The sequence below is a fragment of the Lethenteron reissneri genome, chromosome 28, assembly GCF_015708825.2.
Source record: "Lethenteron reissneri isolate LAM-NWPU_2019-01 chromosome 28, ASM1570882v1, whole genome shotgun sequence".
Classification (NCBI taxonomy): Eukaryota; Metazoa; Chordata; class Hyperoartia; order Petromyzontiformes; family Petromyzontidae; genus Lethenteron; species Lethenteron reissneri.
This window is the reverse complement of record NC_083806.1, coordinates 11,755,240-11,783,224: the sequence shown is the minus strand read 5'-3', so window position 1 is coordinate 11,783,224 and position 27,985 is coordinate 11,755,240. Positions and strand designations below refer to the sequence as shown.

The 27,985-nt window shown below is 58.8% G+C and overlaps 1 protein-coding gene across 6 annotated transcripts; it reads left to right on the top strand.

Moving 5' to 3' along the window:
• Positions 1-438: 438 nt before the first annotated feature.
• On the top strand, positions 439-26,697 carry BRIP1 (BRCA1 interacting helicase 1). Of its 6 annotated transcripts, XM_061562179.1 has the most exons (21): positions 439-587; positions 2,036-2,188; positions 3,727-3,788; positions 4,599-4,696; positions 5,070-5,181; positions 5,873-6,190; positions 6,974-7,098; positions 7,678-7,860; positions 8,457-8,801; positions 8,984-9,202; positions 9,383-9,582; positions 10,096-10,228; positions 11,158-11,321; positions 12,192-12,360; positions 13,375-13,515; positions 14,155-14,316; positions 23,304-23,463; positions 23,579-23,700; positions 24,835-25,030; positions 25,163-25,711; positions 25,789-26,021. In XM_061562179.1, exons 3-21 carry the CDS (start codon positions 3,731-3,733, stop codon positions 26,019-26,021), a joined length of 3,687 nt encoding a protein of 1,228 aa, XP_061418163.1. In that variant the 5' UTR covers positions 439-587; positions 2,036-2,188; positions 3,727-3,730. The 6 variants fall into 6 exon arrangements, with proteins under 6 accessions (XP_061418163.1, XP_061418159.1, XP_061418161.1 ...); XM_061562175.1 differs by having other exon boundaries at positions 2,039-2,188; positions 8,975-9,202; positions 25,163-26,697; XM_061562177.1 differs by having other exon boundaries at positions 2,036-2,185; positions 8,975-9,202; positions 25,163-26,697.
• Positions 26,698-27,985: the final 1,288 nt, after the last annotated feature.

Here is a 27,985-nt window from a genome sequence, read left to right as displayed (position 1 = left end):
GGCCGCCTGCTCTCAGGGACGGGGCCGCCATTGGGGTGGGGGGGACACACTGAACTAATGACGTCACGTCCTGTATATTGTTTTTTTTTTACACAAAATTATTTAGCATTTAAATGATAAAAAGAAAGGCAAACGGACGACGCGTCTCCTGCACCTATCCGTCTCTCTGTATAAATACAAAAACAATTATTTACTTCGTTGGGGAAGGCTCGCCGGCGGTGACGTCACGGCCGCGCGTGCGCGTTTACGGTGGCGCGCGCAAACGCGAATTTTGTTCCCGCGACCGCCGCAACAGCCCCCCCCTCCTCGCTCGCCGTGCCCCCCACTCCGCCCCCCACCGTGCCCCCCACCGTGCCCCCCACCGTGCCCCCCACTCCGCCCCCACCGTGCCCCCCACTCCGCCACCCACCGTGTCCCCCACCGTGCCCCCCACTCCGCCCCCCACCGTGCCCCCCACCGTGCCCCCCACGACCTCGGGGCCCGGGTCTTCCATGATCTGGGGGGGGCATCAGCGCTGCCGAATCCGTGAGACGCCAACTCGCGCTCACCGTATCCCACGACAATTACCACCAACGACGATCATCGCTGTGCGTTGTTACATCGATTATGTTTGAATCAATGATTCTGCGGTTTGTTGATGTCAAGAGAGCAACACCTGCTGATGTTGTTACATCGAGGTGGTCGAAGGAGGCAGATGATTGCGTCAGGAGTAGCTAGCGGTGTGATGATGCTTCATTCATATGGGTCTCTATGTGGGTATATGGGTCTCTATGTGGGTCTATGTGTCTCTGTGTGAGTCTATGAGTCTATGTGAGTCGATGGGTCTCTATGTGGGTCTATGGGTCTATGTGAGTCAATGGATCTCTATGTGAGTCTATGGGTCTCTGTGTGAGTCTCTGAGTCTCTGTGAGTCTATGGATCTCTGTGGGTCTATGTGAGTCGATGGGTCTCTATGTGAGTCAATGTGTCTCTCTGTGAGTCGATGGGTCTCTGTGAGTCGATGGTTCTCTGTGAGTCAATGGATCTCTATGTGAGTCTATGGTTCTCTATGTGAGTCGATGGGTTTCTATGTGAGTATATGGGTCTCTATCTGAGTCTATGGGTCTCTTGAGTCGATGGTTCTCTGTGAGTCAATGGATCTCTATGTGAGTCTATGGTTCTCTATGTGAGTCGATGGGTTTCTATGTGAGTCTATGGGTCTCTGTGAGTCGATGGTTCTCTGTGAGTCGATGGGTCTATATGTGAGTCTCAGGGTCTCTGTGATTCGATGGGTCTCTATGTGAGTCAATGGATCTCTATGGGGGTCTATGGGTCTCTATGCGAGTCGATGGGTCGGGTCTCTGAGTCAATGGGTCTCTATGTGATCAATGGGTCTCTTTGTGAGTCAGTAAGTCACGATGTGAGTGGTTTTAGTGTGAGTCTGTGTGTCTGTCTATGGGTCTCTGAGTCTGGGTTTCGGTGTGTGGGTCAATGGGTCTTTACGTGACTTGATGGGTCTGAGTGTGAATCTACAGATCCGTCTTCTTCTATGGTTGATGTCGAGAAACATCGAGCTGATGGTTGATGGAACCGGGTGATTGTGGAGTTAGGAGCAGCGGAGTGGTGAATCGTCGCTGTTGTGATGTCTCCTTCTGTGAATGGGGCACCAAGTCGATGTCACGAGTTGCCTCTGTTCGGGGTGGTGTGACCACAGTCTGGGTGGTGTGACCACAGTCTGGGCGGTGTGACCACTGTCTGGGCGGTGTGACCACAGTGTGACCACAGTCTGGGCGGTGTGATCACAGTCTGGGCGGTGTGACCACTGTCTGGGCGGTGTGACCACAGTGTGACCACAGTCTGGGCGGTGTGACCACAGTCTGGGCGGTGTGACCACAGTCTGGGCGGTGTGACCACAGTGTGACCACAGTCTGGGCGGTGTGATCACAGGCTCAGCACGTTGCCCCGTAGAGAGAGTTTGTAATTTCTCCTCAGTGCATCATCATGAACATCATCATCTGCTTCTGCTGCCGTGGTCCGTGCGGTGTTGTTGGCACAGTAGGGGACACGCAGCTGCTGGTGCATCAGCCAGTCATCGCAGTCGGTCTACTCATGGCGCTCCCTGGGTCTGTTCCGTGACCTCCTGCCAGCAGCGAGCCTTCGACACTTCACTTGGCCTCAAAAGAGCACCTAGCCTGGCACAGGCGCCGTGGTGAGGTCACCGCCACTTCGTGGTGAACGGCGGTTGTTGTTGTTGTTGCAGCGGATGCGGTTCGTGGGTTGTGTGGCCGCATGAGCATCAGGGCGGGAGATAGAAGCCAGGGCCATGGTGTGCATGCCCTGTGCGCCCTTCTCGAGGAGGGTGTTTGTGACCTCTCATTGTGAACTTCCCATTTGACTTTGCAGGCTTCGTTCGTCTGAGTTGACGCTTGCACCGTCTCACTCGTCACACGTGATGAGCGATGTATTACGTATTTAGTCATGATCGGTTTGTACACATTTATGATGGCAAGTCGGCCGGGGGGGCGAGAGGGGGGGTTAAGGGGAGGCTTTGTCGGGGGGGATTCATCATTTTAGTTTTCACGACGAGTGGGGAACCCGTTGTTGTTCTGTCACGGAAAATGATTGACAGCTGTCATTGCCATGCTGATCTCACTAAGCTCCTGTACTCAGAGCACATATAGTAACATCTACTTGTATATGTAATAATACAATGGCAAGATAATATGGATTGTGAGGGTTTGTTTTGACATTCAATAGGATTTAAATATATTTCGGCAAATTACATTAGTGGGAGCACGGATTAAAAAGTTAGAGCAACTTTAATTAGACCTTGGGATGAGTCTTTTGTATTTGCTACTGTCATTTCGTCGGTGTCGTTATCCATTATGTATAATCATGAAATGTCTTCTGAACTTCCGCCTTTTGAATTCAATGTTTGTTCGTTTCACGGAAAAACAAATAAGAACGTGTCGCCAGTTCCCCAGCTGTAGTTTCTGTGCCAACGGGCCCCAGCAGCCACGAACGGCAGCAGAGTTGGTGTCGGGGCGGTGCACTGGAGCCCAGCCAGCAGCCAGCCAGCCAGCCAGGAAACTCGAGGCATAGATTCTTGTTCCGAGTAGTATGATTGATTTTATTGAATATAAGCTCTTGTCACGCTTCACCGTGCTGTGTTATGGCAGAGGGTAGGAAGCGTTGGCGAGCCGTGGCGATTGGGATCAACCGCTTTGGCCGTGACCATTTGTCACGCACAGACAGCGAAGAATCTTTGTGCCAAACATGAACTGCTTTTGCTGCCATACACCGCCATCTCAAACGGATCATCTTATCTTCACGTGATTTGTAAAGTGCCTTGTTTGTAATGGTGGCGATGAGGTGAATGAAATAGGTGAGAGGAAGCAATGGGGGCAAATCTGTGATGATGATGCGTGAATTTGGCGAAAGCGAAATTGATGACAGTGACGATAAATGGATCGAATGAGTGGGGTTAATGAGTGGTAGCTGTGTAATGAGAATGTGAAGAGGGAACAGCAACGGTGGTGGTGGTTATGAGGGGGAGATTATAGGAGGGTCGTAGGGTAAGCTAGGTAACCATGAGTGAGTTTTGAGTGAGGAGGGCAAGCTAGTGATGAAAGGTGACTTCTTAATGTGGAGGGGAAGTTTGTTCCAGTGGCCATGATGGGGAGCGCCGTGATCTTGGACCGCCATCGTTGGTCATGCTGCTGCGCCTGCTTGTGCCTTGCGTTGCAGAGATATGATCAGCCCGGAGGGCAGCGTGCCCAAAGCACGGTGGGACTCGCAAGCGAAGCCCCGTGAGTTCAAGTTGCCGCACAGGGGTCGAGTCGGCTCATCGTCACCTCCATCGTCACCTCCGTCGTCACCTTCGTCGTCACCTCCGTCGTCACCTCCGTTGTCACCTCCGTCGTCACTTCCGTCGTCACCTCCGTCGTCACCTCCGTCGTCACCTCCGTCGTCACCTCCGTCGTCACCGCCGTCGTCACCTCCGTCGTCACCTCCGTCGTCACCTCCGTCGTCACCTCCGTCGTCACCTTCTTCGTCACCTCCGTCGTCACCTCCGTCGTCACCTCCGTCGTCACCTCCGTCGTCACCTCCGTCGTCACCTCCGTTGTCACCTCCGTCGTCACCTCCGTCGTCACCTCCGTCGTCACCTCCGTCGTCACCTCCGTCGTCACCTCCGTCGCGGCTGCGTGGTCCGCGCGACGGAACGCCACTTTGTGGGATGTCAAACAGCAGTGGCTGTCCCACGGGAAGTGAATAATAACAAATTGCATAAGTAACAAATTGCATAAGTATGTAAAATTCTTGCCGACTTTTCAACACTAATTGCAAGCAAAGGCACGGCATCAAAATGCACAGTGACCGCCCCCATCCCAGCACTATCCAGGCTCAACGCTGCTCAGCGTCCAGCATCTGATGAATATGGCGGAGGGGGGGGGGGCCCGCGCTTTGTGGGTGATTTGCTCATGTAAACAAAAACAAACAAACTAAAGATCGTAGAGGTCCTTGTGGGATGCTTGATTATGACGACAACGGGGGTTTAATCTTGTTTATTCACTTTCACGAGGCTCGATTTCCTTCTGCTTCGCGACGTTTGTCCACAGAGGCCGTGACGATGGCAGCGAATGTCTACACGATCGGCGGCACCAGGGTGGAGTTCCCGTGCGTGCCGTACCCATCGCAAGTGTCGCTCATGAACGCCGTGCGTAAACAATCGCTCGCCGCACTCCTCTCACCGCTCGCTAATCACTCTCTCTCGCCACTCTCTCTCGCCGCTCTCTCTCATTCCCCTCTCCGCACTCCCCTTCCTACCGAACCATTACCGAACGTCACCCATGAACGCCGTACTTACCCAGTCCCTCGCCACTCTCACCACTCGCTAATCGCTCTCTCACCGCCCTCTCACCGCTCTCTCTCACCGCTCTCTCACTGCTCTCTCACTACTCTCTCACCGCTCTCTCTAGCGTGCCCTTCCCCAGTGGCATCCAGGAACGCTGGGCGTGAGCAGTCCCTCGCCACTCTCACCACTCGCTAATCGCTCTCTCACCGCTCTCTCTCTCTCTGTGCGACACCAGATCATGAGTGGCCTCAACGGCAAGGAGCACTGCCTGCTGGAGAGCCCGACCGGTAGCGGAAAGAGCCTGGCTCTGCTCTGCTCCACGCTGGCCTGGCAGAAGCACCAGTACGGTACGCGATCAGTTTGGTTTGGTGTCCTTCCCCTGCACCTCCGATTAGCACGGTTGGCTACGTACGGCGCGAAAGAAGTTCAACATACACGCGTACGAACAGATGAGTGTAGCGCTTTAGAATTGCCACACGTGCATGGCAGCAGTGCTGAGTATCCCTGCGCGATCATGCACCCCCCACCCCCGAAGGTGACCACCGCAGTTGCGTAAATGATCTGGCGAGCTCCCCAGGGGATGTGCCGCTTACCCCGTGGGGAACACGCACCGACGGCTGGGAACCGCTGGGCACGCAAATCAACGCAGTGACCTGCACGAGTGAGCGAACCCCGAGCGGGTGTTTGTCTAAACTAAACGATTTAAACTATTTTTTTATTTTGCCCCTCTGAGCTATGTAGCTCTTTTTCGTAAGCGACCTGGCTATCACAAATGATAGCTCAGCGAAGTGGCTTATCGACGTGTGGAAATTTATCGCAGCCAAATACTTTAAACGCGTGGTGATGTTGATTCTAAATATGGAGGGAAACGCCGGAGGATCTGGAGAAAAATCCACACGACCACGGGGAGAGAGAGAGAGAGAGACGCAAACTCCAAATATACAGCAGCAGGCGTCAGGGTCACGATCGAACCCACGACCTCCCGCACACCAGGCGAGGTAGTCAACATCTCGCCACCGCGGCGCCCCCTTCTCACAGAGAAGCTGGCGAACGGAGACTCGGAGAAGGCCCCCGGAGAGGACAAGAGCTGCAAGGAGTCCGCGCCCCCCCAAACCCCCGCCCCGTGCGGTGGGGGGCCCTGCGACTGCTCCTGCCACTCGGCGCCCGGCGCCCAGGCGGGCGCTGCCCCCTCCGCTGCCGCCGAGGCCGGGAGCCGCTCCCCGTACTTCGGCACGAGCTGCCGTGCGCCCGGGGCCGCCCTCCCGGGCAACGGCGGCTCCCCCGTCACCTCGACTCTGACCCCCCCCGTGACCCCGGCGGTGGGCTCCCCCCTCGCGTCGCCGTACTTCCTGTCAGGTGGGTGGGGCCGTGTCTCTCCGTCCGTGCGTCAAGGGAAGACGCGAACACACAAACCACACGCAACACACGAACCACACGCAACACACGAACCACACGCAACACACGAAACACACGGACAACGGCTCGACTCTCGTGGTAACGCGCTGCGTGTATCGCTGACCGTCCAACGCCGGCACGAAGCTTCGTTAACCCGTTCCGAGATGCCTGCACGTTGCAGGGTGCTGGTCCCCATCACCGCCTAATCCCGGAGCGCGCTAGCGGGTTCAACGTTAATTTTATGTAGAGAGCCATTTAGATGATTTTATCAAAAGTATTCACCATCACATGGACTCGAACTCTAAACCTCGACTCCTAACTCGATCCATATCCTTCACCTCCGATTAGCACGGTTGGCTACGTAACGGCGCGAAAGGCGTTCAAGTTACATACGTACGTACGTACATTTACCGTATCATTAATCCTGCATGTAATTCTAACTCCCTCTCCCCCACTTCCTCCCCTTCCTCTGACTATGAACCCTACCCTGATCCCTTTTGGGGCAGGGGTGGTTCTCCACTCCCCATCTCTCTACCCCCCTGCTTTTTATAACCAGTTTAGTTTTATGTTGACGGTGTGTGTACGCGCGCGTCACCACGTGATGTCACGAAGCCGGGCATTTCCTAGATAATTCTTTTTTTCAAAGCCATGTAATTAAGATTTTAACGCAAATTCTAACTCCGAACGACATCATCGCGCTAACCCGGCCTCCACCGCTCTGCCCCACCCGTGTTTGTATCCCAGCGGCCCCGGGGATGAGTCGCCCTGGCAAGCGGGGGTCTCCCGTGGACGGAGATGACAAAGGGGATGACGATGATTTCCAGGTGGAGAAACGGCGGAACAGAACCCCCCACGGCAAGGCGCTGGTGGTACGGCCCGGTCGCGGCGTGGCTTCAGTGTTACCGCAAATGCAGCGGTCGGGGTTAGGAGTTGTCTGTGTTCGGGTTATGGGCAAAGTTCAGCTTAGAAAGGGTGTTAGGACTAGGGTTAGAGTTAAGTGTTCGGTTGAAGATTACGGTTTTACTCAGTCTTTATTAAGAGTTAGAATTGGGTGCCTCGATGGCGAGATGTTAACTCCCTTGCCTGGTATACAGCAGGTCGTGGGTTCAATCCTGACCCTGACGCCTGCTGCTGTATATTTGCAGTTTGCGTCTCTCTCTCTCCCCTTGGTCACGTGGATTTTTCTCCGGGTCCTCCGTTTTTTCCCTCCACGTTTAGAATCGACATCACCACGCGTTTAGAGTATTTGGCTGCGATAAATTTCCACGCGATAAGCCCCCACTTCGTTGAGCTAGCATTTGTGTCAGGGTTGGGATCGAACCCACAACTTGCTGCATAGCAGGCGAGGGAGTTAACATCTCGTAGCCACCGCGGCTCCCTTCTCCGTGGCAATAGGTGTTGGACGTGAGCCTGATGGTCGGGTGACGTCGTTGTTTCGTGGTCAGCAGATGAAAAGAGGCATTCCCAAGGGCGTGCATTACGATGACGACAGTGGTGGCGTAAGCGATGATGGCGCTGCTGGTGGAGCTGGTGGTGCTGGAGACAAGGCGGGCGGCGTTGGTCACCCGAGGCCTCTCATCACCCTGAACCAGAACGGTCAAATCCCCGCGTGGAGCCCCGTCGGCAAAACCGTGAGTGTTCTCACAAACGTTCGCTGACGTCACCGTGGTCATCACCCGTCACCTGTCACCTGCCACTATCACCGTCGTCATCGTCAGACGAGCACCGCACACCGTCGCCTCTCAGCCCGGTTAGCTATTTACGGTGTGAAAGAAAGTTCAACGTACATACATCTCCACCGCCGTCATGACAACCACAGTTACTGTGACGTCGACCGTTAAAATTGTCGTCACCGCCACTTCCATTACCACAGTCTGTGAGTGGGGAGTGGTGGTGTAGCGGTTAGCGCGCTGCGCTATGAACCCGGTGACGTTCGATTCCCACTCACGGCCAACAGCAGTGACGATTATCTGAACCGGTCCTGGGCCTGCCCTAGGTCGACTCAGCCTCAAAATGATTACCTGGTGCGGTGTGTAGTAAACATCGCCACTGGGGAGACAAAGGCGGCCGGGCGTGGTGCTGGCCACACACCCCCTCGTGTGCCGTTCCGGCCTTCATAGGTGCGCGCTAATAGCACTTGCCCCAACAGTCTAATTAAAGCTACACGGGGGATCTTTGTCTTTGTGTGTGCTCCACGCCCCCCCCCCCGCCCCCCCACCGCTCGCAGCCGTGCGGCGCCACCTGCTGCGGCTGCGGCTGCGGCTCGGCGGGAGTGGCGGCGGGGGCCCCGGGGGCCCCGGGGGCCCCGGGGGCCCCGGGGTCCAGCGGCCGCTGCGGCGGCCCGGACGGCGGCGGGGGCGGGCGGCGACCGACGCGGCCGCCCAAGATCTTCTTCGGCACGCGCACGCACCGGCAGATCACGCAGGTGGCGCGCGAGCTGCGGCGCACGGCGTACGCGGGCACGCGCATGACGGTGCTGTCGAGCCGCGAGCACACGTGCGTGCACCCCGTCGTGGCGGCCTCGCCGCACGGGCGCAACGAGGCCTGCAGGGAGCTGCTGGACAACAAGAACGTGAGTGGCCGTGGGCGGGGATGGGGGGGGGTGGTGCCGGGGGGGGGTCGGGGGTGGGGGCTACGTTCAACTGTACGTAGTGCAGTTGACCATTAGGTCTGCATGTGTCCTGATCCGACATGAGCCTGTGATGCGTCTATTTCTGCTGCACTCACTCCCACCTGGTGCCCCAGCCCGCGCAGGGTGCCACGTGCTCGTTCTTCCGCAACGTCTACAAGCTGGGCTGCCAGGCGGCGCTGCCGTCGCTGGGGCTGGCGTCCGCGTGGGACGTGGAGGACCTGGTGAAGGCTGGCCGGCGCGTCGGGGCCTGCCCGTACTTCTCCGCTCGCGAGCTCATGGAGGAGGCCGACATCGTCTTCTGCCCCTACAACTACCTCATCGACCCGCAGATACGGCAGAACGTGAGTTGCAGAGACAATTGGAGACCTGCTCTTGTATTTTGCTCACTCGCAGGGGGCTTACAACAGATCTGTGTGTGTGTGTGTCTCTTTGTGAGGCGGATTGGGCGTTGTGCTGGCCACCCCCCTCACCCCCCTCACCCCCCTCACCCCCCCCACCCCCCCCCCCCCCCACGCGAGCAGATGGAGATAAGCGTGCGGGATCAAGTGGTGGTGCTGGACGAGGCTCACAACATGGAGGACGCGGCGCGCGAGGCCGCCAGCGCCAGCGTGCCGCAGGATGCGCTGCGCCGCGCCCGCGACGAGGCCGGCTCCCTCGCCGCCGCCGGGGTGCGGCCCGACGAGCACACGCGGCTACAGGCCGTGTGCATCAGCCTGGACCGGTACGTGCACCGCCACCGCCACCGCCACCACCGCCACCACCGCCACTAGCGCTGGGGCACGCACGCACCGCCACCACCGCCACCACCCCTGGGGCACGCACCGCCACCACCGCCACCACCGCCACCGCTGGGTCACGCACGCACCGCTGGGGGACGCACCGCCACCACCACTGGGTCACTCACGCGGGTCACCCACCTGGGTCATGACCCGGGTCACCACCTCGGTGCAGGCGGGTTGGGCGAGTCAGGCTGGTCACTGAGTCAGCTGGGCCAACCGGGTCAGTCGGGACGACCCGGTCAGCCTGCTCAGCTGGCTCACGGCCAACATCGGTGGTGAATATCCAAACTGGCCCTTGGCCTCCCCTAAGAGTAGCTGGCACACCGTGCACACATCACGGGAAGACGAAGGCCGGCCGGGGCGTGGTGCCGGCCCCCCCCCCCCCCCCCCCCGCCTAAATAGGTGCTCACGAACAGCTAACAGCACTCGCCTCGGTTCCGTCCCCCGTCTCGCAGGTGGATGACGCAGAGCACTCACCTGTTGAAAAGCCACGACTTTGAGATGGACTGCCACAAGCTGAGCGGCCGCGAGATGCTGGAGGTGTTGCACACCTGGGGCGTCACGGCTCACACCTTCCCCGAGCTCAAGGTGCCCCCCCAGCACCTCGCGCTGCGCGGCGACAGCGACGGGACCTGCGGTTCTGTCTTCCCGTGGCGCGCGGTGCTCTTCGTGACGCGACGAATGTGTCGGGGAACGGAGTTTTTTTTTCTTTTTCTGATGCGGGCGAGATTTGGGTGCGTGTGACACGCGTGTGTGTGTGTGTGATGCGTGTCGGGCGGACGGAACTACGTCGCAGCGCGAGCGGAGATCGAGCGGTCGTGCAGCTGCCTCGGCGTAGCGTCGCTCGAGGAGGTTGGGATGCTGCTGGATGCGTCCAGAAGCTACTGCCCACGTGCCTCGGTCCTTTGTTCGGCCCGCGTACGCATCTCACGGCGCTGTCGCGGACTGTTATTTATCCCTACGTTATATGTGTTTATTACGACGCGATTTTTCCATCACGCGGTGTTCTTCAGGAACGCAAATGCTACCGCCGCGTTACAGGAGAACACGGCCGCATTTGCAAATAAGGAAATGCATTGCTGCTGGCCTCCTCAGGTGCAATTCCTTCAACAGTCTTTGTAGGCTACTCGGGGGATCTTTGTCTTTGTGTTTTTTTATTGTATAGCGTGGGGAGCGGTCGTGTCGCGGTCAGCACGCTGCAATCTGCGGCGAACGAATCCGGCTACCAGAGTTCGATTCCCGCTCACGGCCAACATCCGAACCGGTCCTGGGCCTCCCCTATGTCGGCTCAGCCTCAAATGAGTACCCGGCGCTCTGCGTGAACATCGAGGACGAAGGGCGGCCGGGCGTGCCGCTGGCCACCCCACCGCGTCCCGTCGCGTGGCCGTGCCGCCCTTCATAGCCAATGCTGCTGCTGCTCGCTCCTCGCGGCACTTGTGTGTGTGTGTGTACATGTGTGTGTACTGAGTGTGTGCACTATGTGTGTGTGTGTATTGTGTACACGTGTGTGCGTGCAGCGTAGCCTGGGGCGCGTGCTGGAGAAGGAGGAGACTGTGGCGGGCAAAGGGCGTGACAAGGGTCGGGCGGTGAGCGTCCCCATGCCGGTCGTCTCCGCGCCCTCACAGGTGCTGCTCGCAGCGCTCTTCCTCGTCCTCGACTTCATGTTCCGTGACGGCTCCAGGTGCGCGCGTGTGTGTGGTGTGTGTGTGGGGTGTGTGTGGTGTGTGTGTGGTGTGTGTGTGGTGTGTGTGGTGTGTGTGTGGTGTGTGGGTGTGTGTGTGTGGTGTGTGTGTGGTGTGTGTGTAATGTGTGGTGTGTGTGTGGTGTGTGTGTGGTGTGTGTGTGGTGTGTGTGTGTAATGTGTGGTGTGTGGTGTGAGTGTGTGGTGTGTTTGTGTAATGTGTGGTGTGTGGTGTGAGTGTGTGGTGTGTGTGTGGCTGTGTGTGTGGTGTGTGTAATGTGTGGTGTGTTTGTGGTGTGTGTGTAATGTGTGGTGTGTGTGTGGTGTGTGTGTGTAATGTGTGGTGTGTGGTGTGAGTGTGTGGTGTGTTTGTGTAATGTGTGGTGTGTGGTGTAAGTGTGTGTGGTGTGTGTAATGTGTGGTGTGTGTGTGGCTGTGTGCCCGGTTGCTCGCGGTTATCGGGGCCGCTGCCCATCGCGCACCGCGGCGTTCTGGTTGTCCTCATTCACGGTCGCGTCGCGGGTGCCACGGTGGCTGGTGGATGTTAGCGCCCTCGCCTGGTATGCAGGGGTAAGTGAGTACCTGGTGGATTTCTCTCAGGGTCCTCCGATTTTTCCTTTCACGTATATCATCAGCATCATGCTTTCAGAGTATTTGACTGCCCTACATTTCCACGTGATGATGATAGGCCACTTACTTTGTTGAGCTGCTATTTGTGGCCTGGTCGCTTCTGAAAAACAGCCACGTAGCTCAGTGGGGCCTTACCTAGTAAACAACAGACAACATTTTTTTTTTTTTTTCTTCCCACCCGTGCATGCGGCCGTGGCCATCGTGCCGTCCTTTGCACCGTGACCCCCCCTCCCCCCGCAGGTTCGCGGAGGATTACCGCGTGGTGCTGATGCGCACGCTGGCGTGGGGCGCTCCGGACCCGGACGTCCCCGACGCCGCGGGGTTCATCGCGCGGCCTCGACCCGGCTCGCGAGCGCGGCACAAGCGGCAGCTGCTCACGGTGCACTTCTGGTGCCAGAACCCAGCCGTGGTGAGTGTGGCCTTGCGCGCCTGCACGCTCGCGGCACCTCGGTCTGCCTACAGCAGAATCGGAATCATCCGTTCGCCTGGATATAAATCCTGGCTTTGTGTAAAATCGCTGGCAAAAGGTATCAGAGCCTTTGGTGCGACTCTCCTAGGTTTGCTTAGGCTCAAGCCGATGTCTGGTTTGTTTGTGTGTATACACCGGCACTGGGGAGACAAAGGCGAATGTGAATGGTTCACGGCCACACCACCCGCTGCATGCCAACCCGAGTAGCCGCTCGCGAACAGAACATTCCCCTGTGCTCTGTAAGCCCCAAGGGGCCATTGTATTTACGTGTGTGTGGCGCCTCAAGATGTGCTGCATGGAAAGTGCGGTATAAATAATAAATGATGGTAAATGATGATGCTTGTTTGTACTTGTGGGGGGGTGGTTAGACGCTGTGCGACGAACCCGGCGACCCGACTTCGATTCCCGCTCACGGCCAACGGCGGTGACGGTAATCCGAACCAGTCCTGGGCCTCCCCCTAGGTCGACTCAGCCTCAAATAAGTACCTGGTGCGATGTGTAAACAATTCCGCTAGGGATACAAAGGCGGCCGGGCGTGGTGCTTTCCATCCACCTCTCGTGTGCCGTGTCGGCCTTTATAGGTGCTGCTAAACGCTAACAGCACTTGCCCCAAAATTATGTTAAGGCTATACGGGGCATCTTTATCTTTGCGCGCGTGAAAACTGGTGACTAAGCGGTAGGAGCGGGTGAATCGCAATCCTAAGATTCGGTGTTGAAATCCTTGTTGAGGGGTTGACTCAGCCCATCATCCCCCCTTGGGTCAATAAATAGGTACCAGTTTGTGAGGGGGGGGGGGAGGAGGTGGTAGTCAACATCGGTCGTCCATTGGAGATACTCGCCCCCCCCCGTCGTCGTCATAGAAATGTGGATAATGTCCTTCCCGCCACGTCGCTCAAGAGCCGTTAACAGGCGACGAGCACCGATGCCCGTGTCCGTGCGCGTGTTCGTGCGCAGGCTTTCTCGGACCTGAGCGCCCACGCCCGCACCATCATCCTCACCTCGGGCACGCTGAGCCCCATGGCGTCGTTCTCCTCCGAGCTGGGAGTCTCCTTCACGATCCAGCGCGAGGCCACGCACGTCATCAACCCCTCGCAGGTGCGCGCGCGCGACGAGCCACGCGCGGCGCAGCCCAACGCGAACAGACGGACACAAACTCTGCCCCCTTGTAGGTGCTCTCTACTGGAGAGGAGTGTTGGTTTAGAAGGACACACGTGGGCGCCGCAGTGGCGGGACATTAACCACCTCGCCCGGTACGCAGGAGGTCGCGGGTTGAGAATCGGAATATTTAATCATGCTGGAAGAATCCGATGAGCTGTAAAGCTCTTTTTCACAGATGTGCAGTTCGGTCCCGACCCTGGCGACTGCTGTATATTTGGAGTTTGCATGTCCCTATCTCCCCGTGGTCACACGCATTTTTCACCGGGTGCTCTGGTTCGATCGCCGCTTTCATGGCAATCGTCGTGATTTCTCATTTATCAGAATGGGATGCGTTTAGGCTGCCATCTTCCACTCCAAATGCATGAATATCACAACAATGTGACCTTTTTGGTGCACCACCATAACGCTCTCGTACCAAGTCACTGTGTGCCACACTCCGGACACAATAGGGGGCTCGCAAAGCAGCGCTCTCATTGGCGCTCTCCTGTGCGACAAATCGAGAGGGATCCCTGTGTCTGTGGCACCCTGTGCGTGTCCGTCCCCCTCCCCTCTCCCCCCCGGTACCCCGCGGGTGAGGTGTGGGTGGGCACGGTAGGGCTGGGCCCCAGCGGGAGGGAGCTGTGCGCCACGTACTGCCACACCGAGACGTTCGACTTCCAGGACGAGCTGGGGGAGCTGCTGCTGAGCGTGTGCCAAACGGTGCCGCGAGGGGTGCTCTGCTTCCTGCCCTCGTACAAGGTACCGCCACCGCTGCCGCCACCGCCGCTCGCCACTCTGACCCTCTCCCGTTGGCACGGTTGGCTACGTACGGTGCGAAATGCGTTCTACCGTACTTACACGTGCGGGGCGGGTGTCCCGCTCAGCGCCGAATCATGGCAACGCGCGAGCGGGTGTGCATATGCACGATAACGCACGACAGTAAGCACACGCGCACAATCGGTACAAGCACGTGCACCTTCAGATGCGGTCACGTACACCGGTGGAGACAAGGCTAAGGTCTCCCGTTGTAGTCTGCAACAGGCTGTTAGGACAAATTGCTGTTTGTGAGCGCCTATTAAGGCGTGCCTAGGATCACGATGGGCTACCTTTGTCTTCTACACCCCAGCAGGTACTAATTTAAGGCGAAGTCGCCCGGGTCAGATGTTCACGAGTGATGTGACGGCGCTGAGCACGAACCGCTGCGCTACGTCACGTTTCCCTCCACTCACATTCACGCGCACACGGCTTCGGGGTGGCGCCCATCGCATGATGATCTCTGCGTGATCCTTCAACCCCACCTCTGAAGCCAGGTCCACACCCGAACGATCAGTTGCGCAATCTAATCTCTCCCGAAAGCCGTGCGGCTCGATCATCGCCTGCGACCGCTTTGTCCGCAATCTCAGCGGGAAGTTGCGTGACAAGGAGGTGGAGTCTGGGCGTGGCTGGAGTATATGGCCACGCCCCTTGCCAACAGAGCCCCGCCCCTCAGTCTGGATAGCTCCACCCACCCCTCCACGTCACCAATACGGCGAACAATCACAGTTCTCGAATGTGCAGCAACGCACTGATGAACCGCGTCGCGACAAATCGCGGAACGGATCGCCGCTTGAAAGTCAAGTCTCCACCTTTCTGCGAACAACCAGTTGAGGAATTTCTGCCTGCAACCGGTTGGGCAATTTCTGCCTGCAACCGGTTGCAGGGGACGTCCGCATGAAAGCCGTTCGGTTGCACGCAACCGATCGCTCAGGGTGCGGACCCTGTTGGTAACGACTCGATTCCAAGCTGTGTGCCAGGGTCATGGCACAAACCGACCCCTCCCTCCCTTCCCCCCTCCCTCCCTCCCTCCCGCTCCCCCTCCCTCCCGCTCCCCCTCCCTCCCTCCCACCTCCCTCCCTCCCTCCCACCTCCCTGTCTCCCACCTTGCTCTCCCCCCCTCCCCGTAGAGGGCAAATCGGTGGAGCGAGGGGGTGATGGACACCTGTTTTTGATAAGAATTGGGAGGAGGAGGAGGAGTAGGAGACGGAGAGCGGAGGGAGAGCGGGGGAGAGAGTGGGGATGAGATAACGCTGGAGGAGGAGGGGGACAGGGCAGAGCCAGGGATGATGAACGAGGGTCGGGAAAGTTGTAGGGGTAGTCCGGTAGAGGGAGCAGCGGTGCACGGGAGGGAGGGGAGTGCGGACAAGACCTAGCCAAGGAGTGTGCGTGAGGAGTGGATGATGGGAGTCGACTGGAGACGGGAGAGCGTGCTGGAGTTGAGTGGAGGTGCAGAGAGAGATTGTGAGAGCATCGGCGATGAGCAGTGAAGGAGGTATTGGTGTTGAGAGAGAAGAGTGAGATGGGAAGAGTTGGGAAGTGTGAGAGTGTGCAATGGAGCGGTCATGGAGGAAGGAGGGGGAGAGCGGGGAGATGGAGAGAGAGGATGGGAGGAGAGCGTGGCATGGAGGGGGTGGAGCGGTGGGACAGCGTTTGGCGCGCTGCGCTACGAATCCCGCGGATCTGAGTGTGATTCCCGTGGGCGCTGCTGGCGCCGGTGGCAACTCATGATGTCTGAAGCGTTGCCCGGCCCGCCGTCCACCACGCCAAACTCGCGCTGACTTAGCGCGGTGAAGTGCGGTCAAACAATATCGCTCCGCGTGACTGACACGGTGGAGGGAGGGGGTGGATTAACAAAGGCCTGTAAATTAAATGAACGTTACGGCATCGCGAGCGTCGGAGATGGGAGAGTGCGCATTAACGAGCATTACAGCGAGGAGTGGAGCGCATTAAAGGAGGTGGGGGGGAGGGGGGTTAAGATACTGAATTGAGAAGGGAGAGTGCAGAGAGAGAGAGAGCGCAAGGGGAGAGTTTGGCGAAGAGAGTTCGCAAGAAGGGCTGCGATTGTAAATCGCGGCGGAGGCATTACGGTGGCGCCGCGCGCCGCACGCGTCCCGGGGATTGCCAAAGTCTCCCCCCGTAAAAAACCAGACGCACAGCGCGGCACGCGGAGAAGTGGTGGTTCCGGGAGGGGGGGGGGTGTGGGGGAGAGATAGCGAGCGAGACAGACACACAGACGGACGCACGCACATCCCCGCTCGTAAATCCCACGGGCTGATGGGCTCGCTAAGCTCTGCGGCTCGCCAGTTCCTAAGTCATCTTTAAAGAAGGCCTCTTAAGAAGTCTGTCTTTTCCCTCTCTGTCTCTCTTCAAGTACCCCCCCCTCCACGCAGCGTCACCCCCCCACCCTCCTTATCTTCCCTCTCCGGTGTCTGTCGTATTCACTTTGTGATCTGCCACCCTAATGTGTGTCCTACCCCCTGTATATTGGGTTCTGCACGCGCTTCTGTGCCTTTCATTTGTCAGCGCTCCACTCCGTGAAATTCCTCTCTCGCTCGCTCTCTCTCTCGCTCGCTCTCTCTCTCGCTCGCTCTCGCTCGCTCTCTCTCTCTCTCGCTCGCTCTCTCGCTGTCCCTCTCTCGCTCGCTCTCGCTGTCGCTCTCTCTCGCTCGCATCTTTTCTCGCTCTCTCGCTCGCTCTCTCTCGCTGTCTCTCGCTCGCTCTATCTCTCGCTCCTCTCTCTCGCTGTCTCTCGCTCCTCTCGCTGTCTCTCTCGCTCGCTCTCTCTCGCTCGCTCTCTCTCGCTCGCTCTCTCCTCGCTGTCTCTCTCGCTGTCTCTCTCTCTGCTCTCTCTCCTGTCGCTCTCTCTCGCTGTCTCTCTCGCTCTCTCTCGCTGTCTTCGCCTCGCTTCTCGCTCTCGCTGTCTCTCGCTGTCTCTCTCTCGCTCTCTCTCGCTGTCTCTCGCTCGCTGCTCTCCCTCCTCTCTCGCTCCTCTCCTCTCGCTGTCTCTCTCCGCTCTCTCTCTCCTCTCTCGCTCTCTCTCGCTCGCTTGCTCCGCTCGCTCGCTCTCTCTCTCGCTGTCCTCTCTCGCTCTCTCCTCGCTATCTTTCTCTCGCTCGCTTGCTCTCCGCCTCTCTCCTCGCTGTCTCTCTCTCGCTCTCTCTCGCTCTCTTCTTCTTTCTCTCGCTCGCTTCTCTCCTCGCTCGCTCTCTCTCTGTCTCTCTCTCGCCTCTCTCGCTATCTTTCTCTCGCTCGCTGCTCTCTCTCTCGCGCTCTCTCGCTATCTTTCTCTCGCTCGCTTGCGCTCTCTCTCGCTCTCTCTCTCTGTCTCTCTCTCGCCTCTCTCTCGCTATCTTCCTCTCTCTCGCTGCTCTCTCTCGCTCTCTCTCGCTGTCTCTCTCTCGCTCTCTCTCGCTGTCTCTCTCCGCCTCTCTCGCTGTCTCTCTCTCGCTCTCTCGATATCTTCTCTCGCCGCCTCTCTCGCTCGCTCTCTCTTGCTGTCTCTCGCTCGCTCTGTCTCTCGTTCGCTCGCTCTCTCTTGCTCTCTCTTGCTCGCTCTCTCGCTGTTTTTCTCCTCGCTCTCTCGTTCTCCCTCATTGTCTCTTTCGCTGTCTCCCGCTCTCTTCTCTCGCTCTCTCTCGCTCGCTCTCATCTGCTGTCTCTCGCTCGCTCTGTCTCTCTCTCTCTCCTCGCTCTCTCTGCTGTCTCTCGTTCGCTCTCTCTCGCTCTCTCTCGCTCTCGCTCTCCTCTCACTGTCTCTCTCTCGCTCGCTCTCTCGCTGTCTCTCTCTTGCTCTCCTCCATCTGTCACACTCGTCATTCTATCTCACTATTCTCTCTCTTTCTCTCTCCCTTCCCTTTTTTGCATCACAGTTTCTCCTCTGTCTCTGATATCTCTCCTCTCCCTGCCTCTCCCACGTCTCTTCCTCCCCCGTACCCTTTACTTCGTCACCTTTCCTGTCACGCATCTCTCTCTCTCGTCCCGTGGTCACGTGCATTTTTCTCCGGGTACTCCGGTTTTCCCCTCCACATTTAGAACCAACGTCACCACGCGTTCAGAGTGTTTGGCTGCCACTATAAATTTCCAAGTGATGATCGTGATAAGCCACTTCTTTGAGCTATCAGCTGTGATTGGTCGCTTCTAAAAAAGAGCTACATAGCTCAGTGGGGCCTTACCTGGTGACATAAAAACAAGTCGTGATTTATCTCTCGCTCCCTTCTCTCTCCCTCCTTTATCTTTCCCTCCTCAATCTTTCCCTCCCTCACCTCCACCCCTTGCCGTCCTTTCTCTCTCTCTCCTGCATCCTCGCGTGCCTCCTCTCCTTTCCTCTCTCTTCACGTCACCTCGCCCCAAACTCCCCTCCCCCTCCCTCCCCTCCCTGCACCCCCCCCCCGCGTCGCCTCTGCAAGCTCCGGCCTCTGTCCCTCCACGCTGCGGGTGCCGTGTCCGCGGCGCCCGCTCGTGGGGTCGCGTCACGGCTGACGAGGGCGGCGGACTGCGCGCTGGCGTCGTGGTGGCGGTGCGAGCGCGCGGCGACCTGTCCGTGCTCCTCTTTACGGGCGGCTGGAGACGAACCAGGGGCGGCGCGATGAAAGGGTCGCCCGGCCCCCCCCCCCGCCCCCCCTGCCCCCCCCGCCCCCCCTGCCCCCCCCCCCCCCCGCCACCCCCTGCCCCCCCCCCGCTTTAGGACCTGGTCCGAATCGAGGGCCCCGTTTTGTAGGCGTCCACTGTTGGCATTTCCAGGTGCCGTGAGATGAAACGGAGACGGTTTTAAAATACATTTTTTTTTTGCTCGCTCGCTTGCATTCTGGATTAGGAGAAATCCCTCTTAAAAATGTTGAATGATCGCTCGCCCACTCGGGGCGTGCGCTTAGCGGAAATCCGTCTCAATAAAATGCTCCGATGTGAAAGGGCCGTTGCTCAAAACGCCAGCCTACCTCGGCACATTTTTCTTTTTTTTTTTGCTGCCACACGGCAGCACGGCAGCACGGCAACGATGAATGCGGTGCGTCGTGGCGAGTGCGCGGACGCTCTCGCCGACCGGCAAGCGCGGCCCCTCCGAATTCGTTTCGTGGTTCGCGAGACGTTCCACTTCCCCGGCAGCAGTGGGAAAGTGTCATCGTCACACCGGGCGATTGTACGGATCGTCGGAGTGTCGACTGCCCAGTAAGGAAGTTGCATCTCGCAATTGCCACAAGCTGGAATGGCAGCCAGCCCCAGCCAGGCGGCGAGCTGGCGCCTGCCTAACAATTGCCCCAAGCTCTGTCGTCCTCCGTACGTCAAGATGTTTCCCGACAAATTGAGGAGCGTTCTTACACGTGGGAGGAAACCCAGGCGTGCGATGGGGCAACGCTCTATCCCAAGCAGATGGTACAGCAAAGTGCGGATGTTGCTGTCCCAATTAATAACAACAACATTACAAAAGACTGATTTCCTCCTCAAATGATTACAGCGGGAGCGAGTCTCTCCATACAAAGTAAACTAAAAATTTTTACTAGATAAGGCCCACTGGGCTCGATAGCTCTTTTTTTGGAGTCTGCGTGTCTCTCTCCTCGTGGTTGTGTGGATTTTTCTCCGGGTCCTCCGGGTTTTCCCCTCCACATTTATAATCAACATCAACGTCACCACGTGTTTCAGAGTATTTAGCTGCTGCTATAAATATCCGTGATGATGATGATGATTAAAAGCCCACTTCGTTGAGCTATCTTCTGTGGCCAGATCGCCTCTGAAAAAAAAGAGCTACATTGCTCAGCGGGGCCTTACCTGGTCAAATACAAAATAGTTTGTAGTTTAGTTTCAGTCTCTCCCAAAACTGTCGGGGCGACCAGGCGGACCGCAGCACGACGAAGGCTGACAACCTGTACATGCGCTGCCCCCTCTTGCTGCCAATCCACTGCTTGATGAGTGTCGGGGTGGTTGTTGGTGAGGGGGGCTGGCGTTGGGCTTTGGATCGTAGTACACGGTACAACGTTGCCCCTCTTCCACCAACAGAATCCTGTCTCCCACTTGCCGCCGATCCGAGTGCTACCCAGGCTGAACCCTGCGGAGCTTCCGAGATCTGACCAAAACCCACGGCCAAACCACGCTTAATTTGGTGATTCGCTCGTAACCCAAGTCAAGCCAATTTAATTTCTTTGCATGCGCAGGTTTTTTGCCCCCATCACGTCGCACATCTGCCGCTCCAAAGCGCCATCGTCAGACCAAGACACCTGGGCACGTTGCTGAACGTTGTGCACAGGTGCGCCGAGAAAATAACAAACAAAAAACAATGATCATTGGGGGGCGGTGACGCGGCCCGGCCGGTTCGCGCGTTTGCCCGCTCGTCGCCGCGCAGCTCCGCGGCTCGAATCCGGCGGCCGTGCGTACAGATACGGATCGTGTGAAGATTTGCACAAGAAACTTTGCATTTGATCGTCGGTGTGCGGGAGCCGTAGTGCGGTGGTTAGCGCCACGGAACACGGCCACCCGAGTTCGACTCCCGCTCGAGGCCACCGACCCGTGACAACTTTCTGAATCGGTCCTGGACTTCAAACGAGTGCCCGGTGACGGCGCGTACAGCAGCGCCACTGGGGAGACAAAGGCGGCCGGGCGCGTCGCCGGCCACTCCGGCCTTCGTAGGTGTGCCGCCACTCGCCGACAGCGCTTGGCCCCCAGCAGTCTGTTGAGGCTACACGGGGGGGGGTGGGGGGGGATCTTTGTCGTGATTATGAGCACAGAAGCCAACGAGCAGCCATCAGGGCCCTGGTTGGGTGTTTTGCAAAGGGTTCTTATTTGCCGCTGGCTTGTGTCTCTCAGCTTTGGGGAAACCTCTTTGATCAACGTGGCCGACGAGCGAAGCTGACCCTTGACTCGAGCCTCCTTGATATTGCATCGTGTTTACGAGCGCCGGGGAGCCCTGTCCCCCCCCGCACCCCGTTGCGGACACGGCGGACGGACGAACGCGGCGTGGGCCCCCTTCCGCCTCGGTCGCAGAGCGTCGGCGGCGAAGAGGAACGGCCGTCCCTCGCGGCGGCCTCTGCGTCCGCTCCCGGCGGAGCCGCACACGGTAGGGCCAGTGGGCCAGTGTCGGGGCGCGCGCGCGTCTGGCAGCCCCAGGTTTATCATCATCGTCGTCGTCGTCGTCGTCGAGATCGGCCGCGTTCAATCCACTGCTGGATGAAACCCTCCCCCAAGTGACTGCTGCCGCCGCCGCTCGCGACGCTGCGACGTTATAATCTGAATATTTATTGACGTGCAGGAGGAATCCGACTAGCTGCAAAGCTCTTTTTCACAGATGGCGTTAACCCTTTGTGGGAGCTCTGCCTGCCGCCCGTATGCGCTGTCATATGTCCCCCCCCCCCCCCCATGCGATGTCCCCCCCCACCACCACCTCCCTCTCCCTCTCCTCCGCCCGTTAAACTCTTTACAAAGCGCAGAGCGTCTGGGCTCCCGGGCCGCCACGCCATCGTCTCCAGCAGCCGCCCTGGATCTCATTATGGCCGAGATGTCCGTTTGAGATGTGCCTGGGACCGGGGATTATGTGCGCGTGTGTGTGCGTCGGGGCAAGCGTGCCCGCGTGTGTGTGCGCGCATGCCGTGTGTGTGTCTGGGCACGCGTGTGCGCGTGCGTGCGTGTGTGCGTGTGTACGTGTGCGTCTGTGCGAGTTTCGGAATGGGGGGTGGAAGTGCGGTTGTTAGCGCGCGCTGCGCTTCGAACCTGGCCAACCGAGTTTTATTCACGCTCACAGCCAGCATCAGTGACAAGTATTTGAACCGGTCATGGTCCTTCCCATAGGTCGACTCAGCCTCAGTTGAGTACCTGATGCGGTGTGTAGTAAACATCGCCACTGGGGAGACGAAGGCGGCCTTCACAGGTGCTCGCTAACAGCACTTGCCCCAACAGTCTGTTATGGCCCACTGAGCTATATAGCCGCTCTATTACGTAAGCGACCTGGCCACAAGTGATAGCTCAATGTTGTGGCTTATTATGTGGAAATGCATAGGAGCCAAATACTCTAAACGTGTGATGTTGATTCTAAATGTGGAGGACCCGGAGAAAAAATCCACGGATTCACGGGGAGACCATGAAAAACTCCAAATATACAGCAGCAGCAGGCGTCAGGGTCGGGATCGAACCCACGGCCTCCTGCGTATCAGGCGAGGTAGTTAACATCTCCTAGCCACCGTGGCCCACTCTTTGTTGAATGAAATTGCTGCTGGGCAGGGGGCAGCGGGGTGGGGGAGGCGTCACCCCCGACGGGTGGAATGGGCGCCCGGTTCTCGAGACGCGTCCATGGCGGTCACGCGAGCGCATTCGGGCCCACATTTCGCCCGGCTCGCCCCCTTCAAATGCCCGCGGATGCTTCGTAATGTTTCAAGACGGCTCCTAAAAAATTAAAACGCACGCACAGACAGGGGGGCACGCAGCTGTCCTGACTTCTGTGAACAAAGAGCTTCATAGCTCATCGGATTCCTCCAGTCTAAATAAAGATTCCGATAAGAGATACGTGTCTCGACCGCGCGTCCCCGCGCATTCCCGCACGGCCATGAAACATTCGGAGCGGAGCTTGCCTACGTCTGGGGCTTGCCACGCGGCGCGATTGACGCGCCTCGGTTTGCCGAAGCGGTGCCCGCGGCAGACGAGTGAAAACGCACGCGCTGGTCGCACCCCGAGAATACGCGGACAGCGCCCGTGCCCTGCCCGCGTGCCCCCAGCGCGCCTGACGCGCCGCCATTCGAATCGGTCTCGGGCCCCTTCCCCGGGTCGACTCGGCCTCAAATGGGTACCCGGCGGCGGCGGGCAAACGACCTCGCCGGGGAGATGGCGTGGCGCCGGCCACCCGCCCCCTCGTGCGCAACGCCGGCCTTCGTGGGCGCCGCTCGCCGACGGCGCTCGCCCCGGCCGTCCGCCGAAGGCTACGTGGGGGATCTTTGTGCCGGGCGCCGCGTGCGCAGATGCTGCAGAAGGTGAGCGAGCGCTGGCAGAACACGGGGCTGTGGGCGGGCCTGGAGCGGCGCAAGCTGGTGATGAGCGAGCCCCAGCGCGGGGAGCGCGCCGAGTTCGACCGCCTGCTGGAGGTGTACTACGCGGCGGTGCACATGGAGGGCCAGCGCGGTACGCACCACCCCACCCCACCACCCCCCTCCTGCCCCCCCACCACCCCCACTCTATGTTTCTATGTATGTATGTGTGTGTATGTATGTGTGTGTCGTGTGTGTGCACGGCTCAGACGGCGCGCTGCTGTTGGCCGTGTGCCGGGGCAAGGTGAGCGAGGGGCTGGACTTTGCCGACGACAACGCGCGCGTGGTGCTCACCGTGGGCATCCCCTACCCCAACACGCGCGACCTGCAGGTGCCACGCGCAGCGCCACCACCACCAACACCACCACCACCCTCGTGTCACCGCCAAACACCCTCCATCACTACCCACCGTTACAACCCACCACCACCCACTATCATCACCACCCACCCAGCATCGTCACACACAATTACGACTCACCCACCACCACCACCACCACCACCCACTAGCGTCACCACCACCACCACCACCACCACCCACTATCGTCACCACCACCACCCACTATCGTCACCACCACCACCCACCATCGTCACCACCACCACCACCACACACCGTCACGTCCGTTCTAGTCCACGTGCAAGTCTTGTCAGTGCGGCAGTGTCGCGGCGAGCGCTACGCTGCCCTACGATCCCGGCCACCCGGTTCCGATTCCCGCTCACGGCCACCAACACCGGTGACGTTTATCCGAACCGGTCCTGGGCCTCCCCTAGGTCGACTCAGCCTGCACTGAGTACCTGGTGCGGTGGTGTGTAGTAAACATCGTCGCTGGGGAGACAAAGGAGTGGCCGGCCGTGGTGTTGGCCACTCGCTCTCTCGTAGGTGCTGCTCGTAAACAGCACAGGGGTGCCACGGTGGCGAGGAGATGTTGACTACCTCGCCTGGTGTGCAGGAGGTCGTGGGTTCGATCCTGACCCTGACGCCTGCTGCTGTATATTTGGAGTTTGCGTGTTTCTCTCTCTCTCCGTGGTTGCGTGGATTTTTCTCCGGGTCCTCCGGTTTTCCCCTCCACATTTAGAATCAACGTCACCACGCGGTTAGAATGAACATCACCAGGCGGTTAGAATCAACATCACCACGCGTTCAGAGTGTTTGGCTGCTGCTGTAAATTGAGAAGCCGCCACTTCGTTGAGCAGCCGTCATCTGTGGTGGCCAGGTCGCTTCTGAAAAATAAGTAAACGGCTGAGTGGGCTCTGCCTGGTAAGTAAAAGAAAATTGTTGTTGTATTTGCGTGTTTTTTTTAGTGAATTGTTTACCTCTCCTGTACTTTGCACTGTGTTCGTTGTTGTTGTAACGTTCTGACTCCGTGCCCCGACTGGACACCTGTGAAAAAAACTTAAATGCTTCATAGCTCATCGGATTCCACCCGCAGTCCAAATCGACGTTCCCACTGGGATTCGGCGCGTGCAGGTGAAGCTGAAGCGTGACTACAACGACCTGCACGTGCGCTCGCGCGGCCTGCTGCCCGGGAGCCGCTGGTACGAGGTGCAGGCCTTCCGCGCCCTCAACCAGGCCCTGGGCCGCTGCATCCGCCACCGCCACGACTGGGGGGCCCTGCTGCTGGTGGACGCTCGCTTCGGCAAGAACCCCGCCAAGTACACCGAGGGTACGGTGCCGGCGGCGGCGTCCGCCCGCCCCGATATCCGCCACGAGCACCCTCGTTTCCGCCACACGCGCGCACCCCCGATATGCACCGCGCTCACCGACGCGTGCTGCGCGCGTGCGTGTGCGCCCGCAGGTCTCTCCAAGTGGTTGCGACAGCGAGTGCGGCACTACGCCGACTTCCCCAGCGGCCTCCGCTCCCTCGCGGCCTTCACGGAGGCCTGCCGGGCCACGCTGAGCCCCGCCGATCCCGCCGGCCCCGTCGCGGCCGGGCCCTCTCCCGGCCAACCCGCGGCCGCGATAGAGCCGGTCGCTCCCCCTCCCGGTCACGACGCCGCGTCGGACCGCGGCACGGCCGGATCTGGCAAGGCCGGCCTCGCGCACGACGGCGGCGGCGGCCCGGCGACGCCCGCCCGCGACCCCCCTCCGGCCACGCCGGCGCCCGCGTTGGGCACCCCCGGCGGGAGACGGCAGCAGGGGCAGCAGCGGCATTGGCGGGCGCGGGGACGGGGGGCGCGACACCGCGGCTTGGCGTCGATCGCCCGCTTCCTGTCGCCTCCCGGCGGCCGCGGTGGAGCCGGCGTCGGTGCCGAACGGCGCGAGGCGACGCCGGCGCCGTGGCCCCCGGGCTCGCGGCACGGCCTCCCAGCGGAGGGGGGCGACGTGGTCGCCGCCAACACCGCCGCTACCACCACCTCCGGGGTCACTGCCCCCACCACCGCCGCTACCCCCGCCACCACCGCTACCGCCGCACTCGTCCCTGCCGCTACCGCCGCCGCCGGGGTCACTGCCCCCACCACCGCCGCTACCCCCGCCACCACCGCTACCGCCGCACTCGTCCCTGCCGCTACCGCCGCCGCCGGGGTCACTGCCCCCGCCGCCGCCGGTGCCACGCTCGTCCCTGCCGTTACCGCCGTCGGCGCCGCGGCGCCGCCGTGCCGGGACGACGCCGACGACGCCGACGAGCGTCGGTGCTACACCCCGGAGATGTTTGAGCCGGAGTGGGAGGGGGCGGAGCGGGAGGAGAATCCGGAGCGCCGCTTTGCGGCTCCGACCGCCGCCGCCGCGGCGGCCGCCTCGGAGAGCGACGCGGCGGAGACGGCGGCGGGACCGGTGGGGTCGGCGGTCGGGGAGGTGGAAGCGGTCGCGGAGGACGAGCGGGAGGAGACGGAGGCACCGGCCCGCGGCTCGCCGACGAGCCCCGGGGACGGCGGCGACGGCGGCAACGGCGGGGACGGCGGGAACGGCGGTCTGTGCCGCAGGGTGAGGTTGTCCAAGACGAGGCAGCGGCGCGAGCGGCGCGAGTCGGGCGGCACCAGAACGCCGTCGTGGTGAGGAGGCGCGGGGGGGCCCTGATTCCTCGCTGCGAGCATCGATCTTGTTGTTTTCGACGTGACGCTAAAGTGCGCGTGCGTGTGTGACCGTCTGCGGCGGTCGCCCGCTCAAGGTTCTTTTTCGGGAAATTCCGTCGTGGCCCTCGGCCCGGGCGGAGCACGCTGTGTAAACGCGCCGCGGTGGCTCGGAGATGTTAACTACCTCGCCTGGTATACCGGAGGTCGTGGGTTCGATGCAGACCCAGACGACGCCTGCTGCTGTATCTTTGGAGTTTGCGTGTCTCTCTCGCTCTCTCCCCGTGGGCACGTGGATTTTTCTCCGTTGCGTTCGTTTCAAGCTCCCCCGGTGTTCACCCGGGGGGGGGGGCGGGGGGGGGAGCCGAGGGTGGAGGGGGCGCCGCCAACTCCAGGGCGAGTCCCTGAAAGTTTCACTTTGCCGGGGTCACCAAGCCGCCTCTCAAAATTCGGCCCTTTTGGCGTAACAAGTCAGTTGAGCTGGGAACGTCGATCTTATATCGAATATCCGTGAACGTTTACCGCTTTCTCAGGGCTTCCTCACTCCTCCGTCTCCTCTACCTTCTCTGCGTTTATCAATATTTTTGCCGACACGCTTAAAGTTATTGCGAAATAAAAACAAATCTGTTGCAATTTTTCGTCTTCTCCATCCACATTTCAAATGTTTGCCCTGAACGCTCCGAGATTTTTGTTCGCGTGACGAACGTCGACAGCGTTCAAGGTTCTTCACCACGAACGCGACGTGACCATGAAGATTCTGAAGGCGGCGTATCCCTGCACGGCACACAGCACACACGAGCGCTAATTCTGTACGCACGTCGGTTGGACTTGTAGCCAACCGTGCTAATCGGAGGTGCATTTATAATATGATGTTCATTTATATTATGATGTACAATTATAATGTGATAATTTATATTGTTCACTTACATTATGATGTACATTTATAATATGTTGTTCAAATATAATATGATGAACAATTATATTATGATGTTCATTTATAATGTGATGTACAATTATATTATGATGTACATTTATAATATGAAGTACAATTATAATATGTACAATTATATATTATATATGTGCATTTATATAATGAACCTCTTTATATTGAAATACCATGTTATGTTCTCCAAATAAAATATATATATTGCACTTGTATATATGTATATGTTCTTTACACGCTAAATAATTGCACGGTCCATTATGTGAAAGGTCCACACACCGCATGTCCAAGCAGCTAAACGATTACAATGACAACAACAACACAGTGCGTAGCCTTCAAATTAAAACTAAAACGTCATCGGTGACGGGTAGGGGCTGATGGGAATGACAGTCAGAACTTGTTCAATCTTGATTTAATCTTGACCAGAACGTGTTGTGTGACTCATGGCCCCAGTGTTGCTAAACAGGCGAATGAATCGTGACACTTGGGAGTGGAGCGATTGAGTAAGCAGACAACAACAGCAGTCAACTCGACGACCTGGGCGAATGAACAGCAGCAGCAGTCGATAGGAGACGCGACTTTGCCAGCCGGACTCGTGACCACGGCAGCAGTAGATGCACCTGATGATGATTCACCTGATGATGATGCACCTGATGATGATGCACCT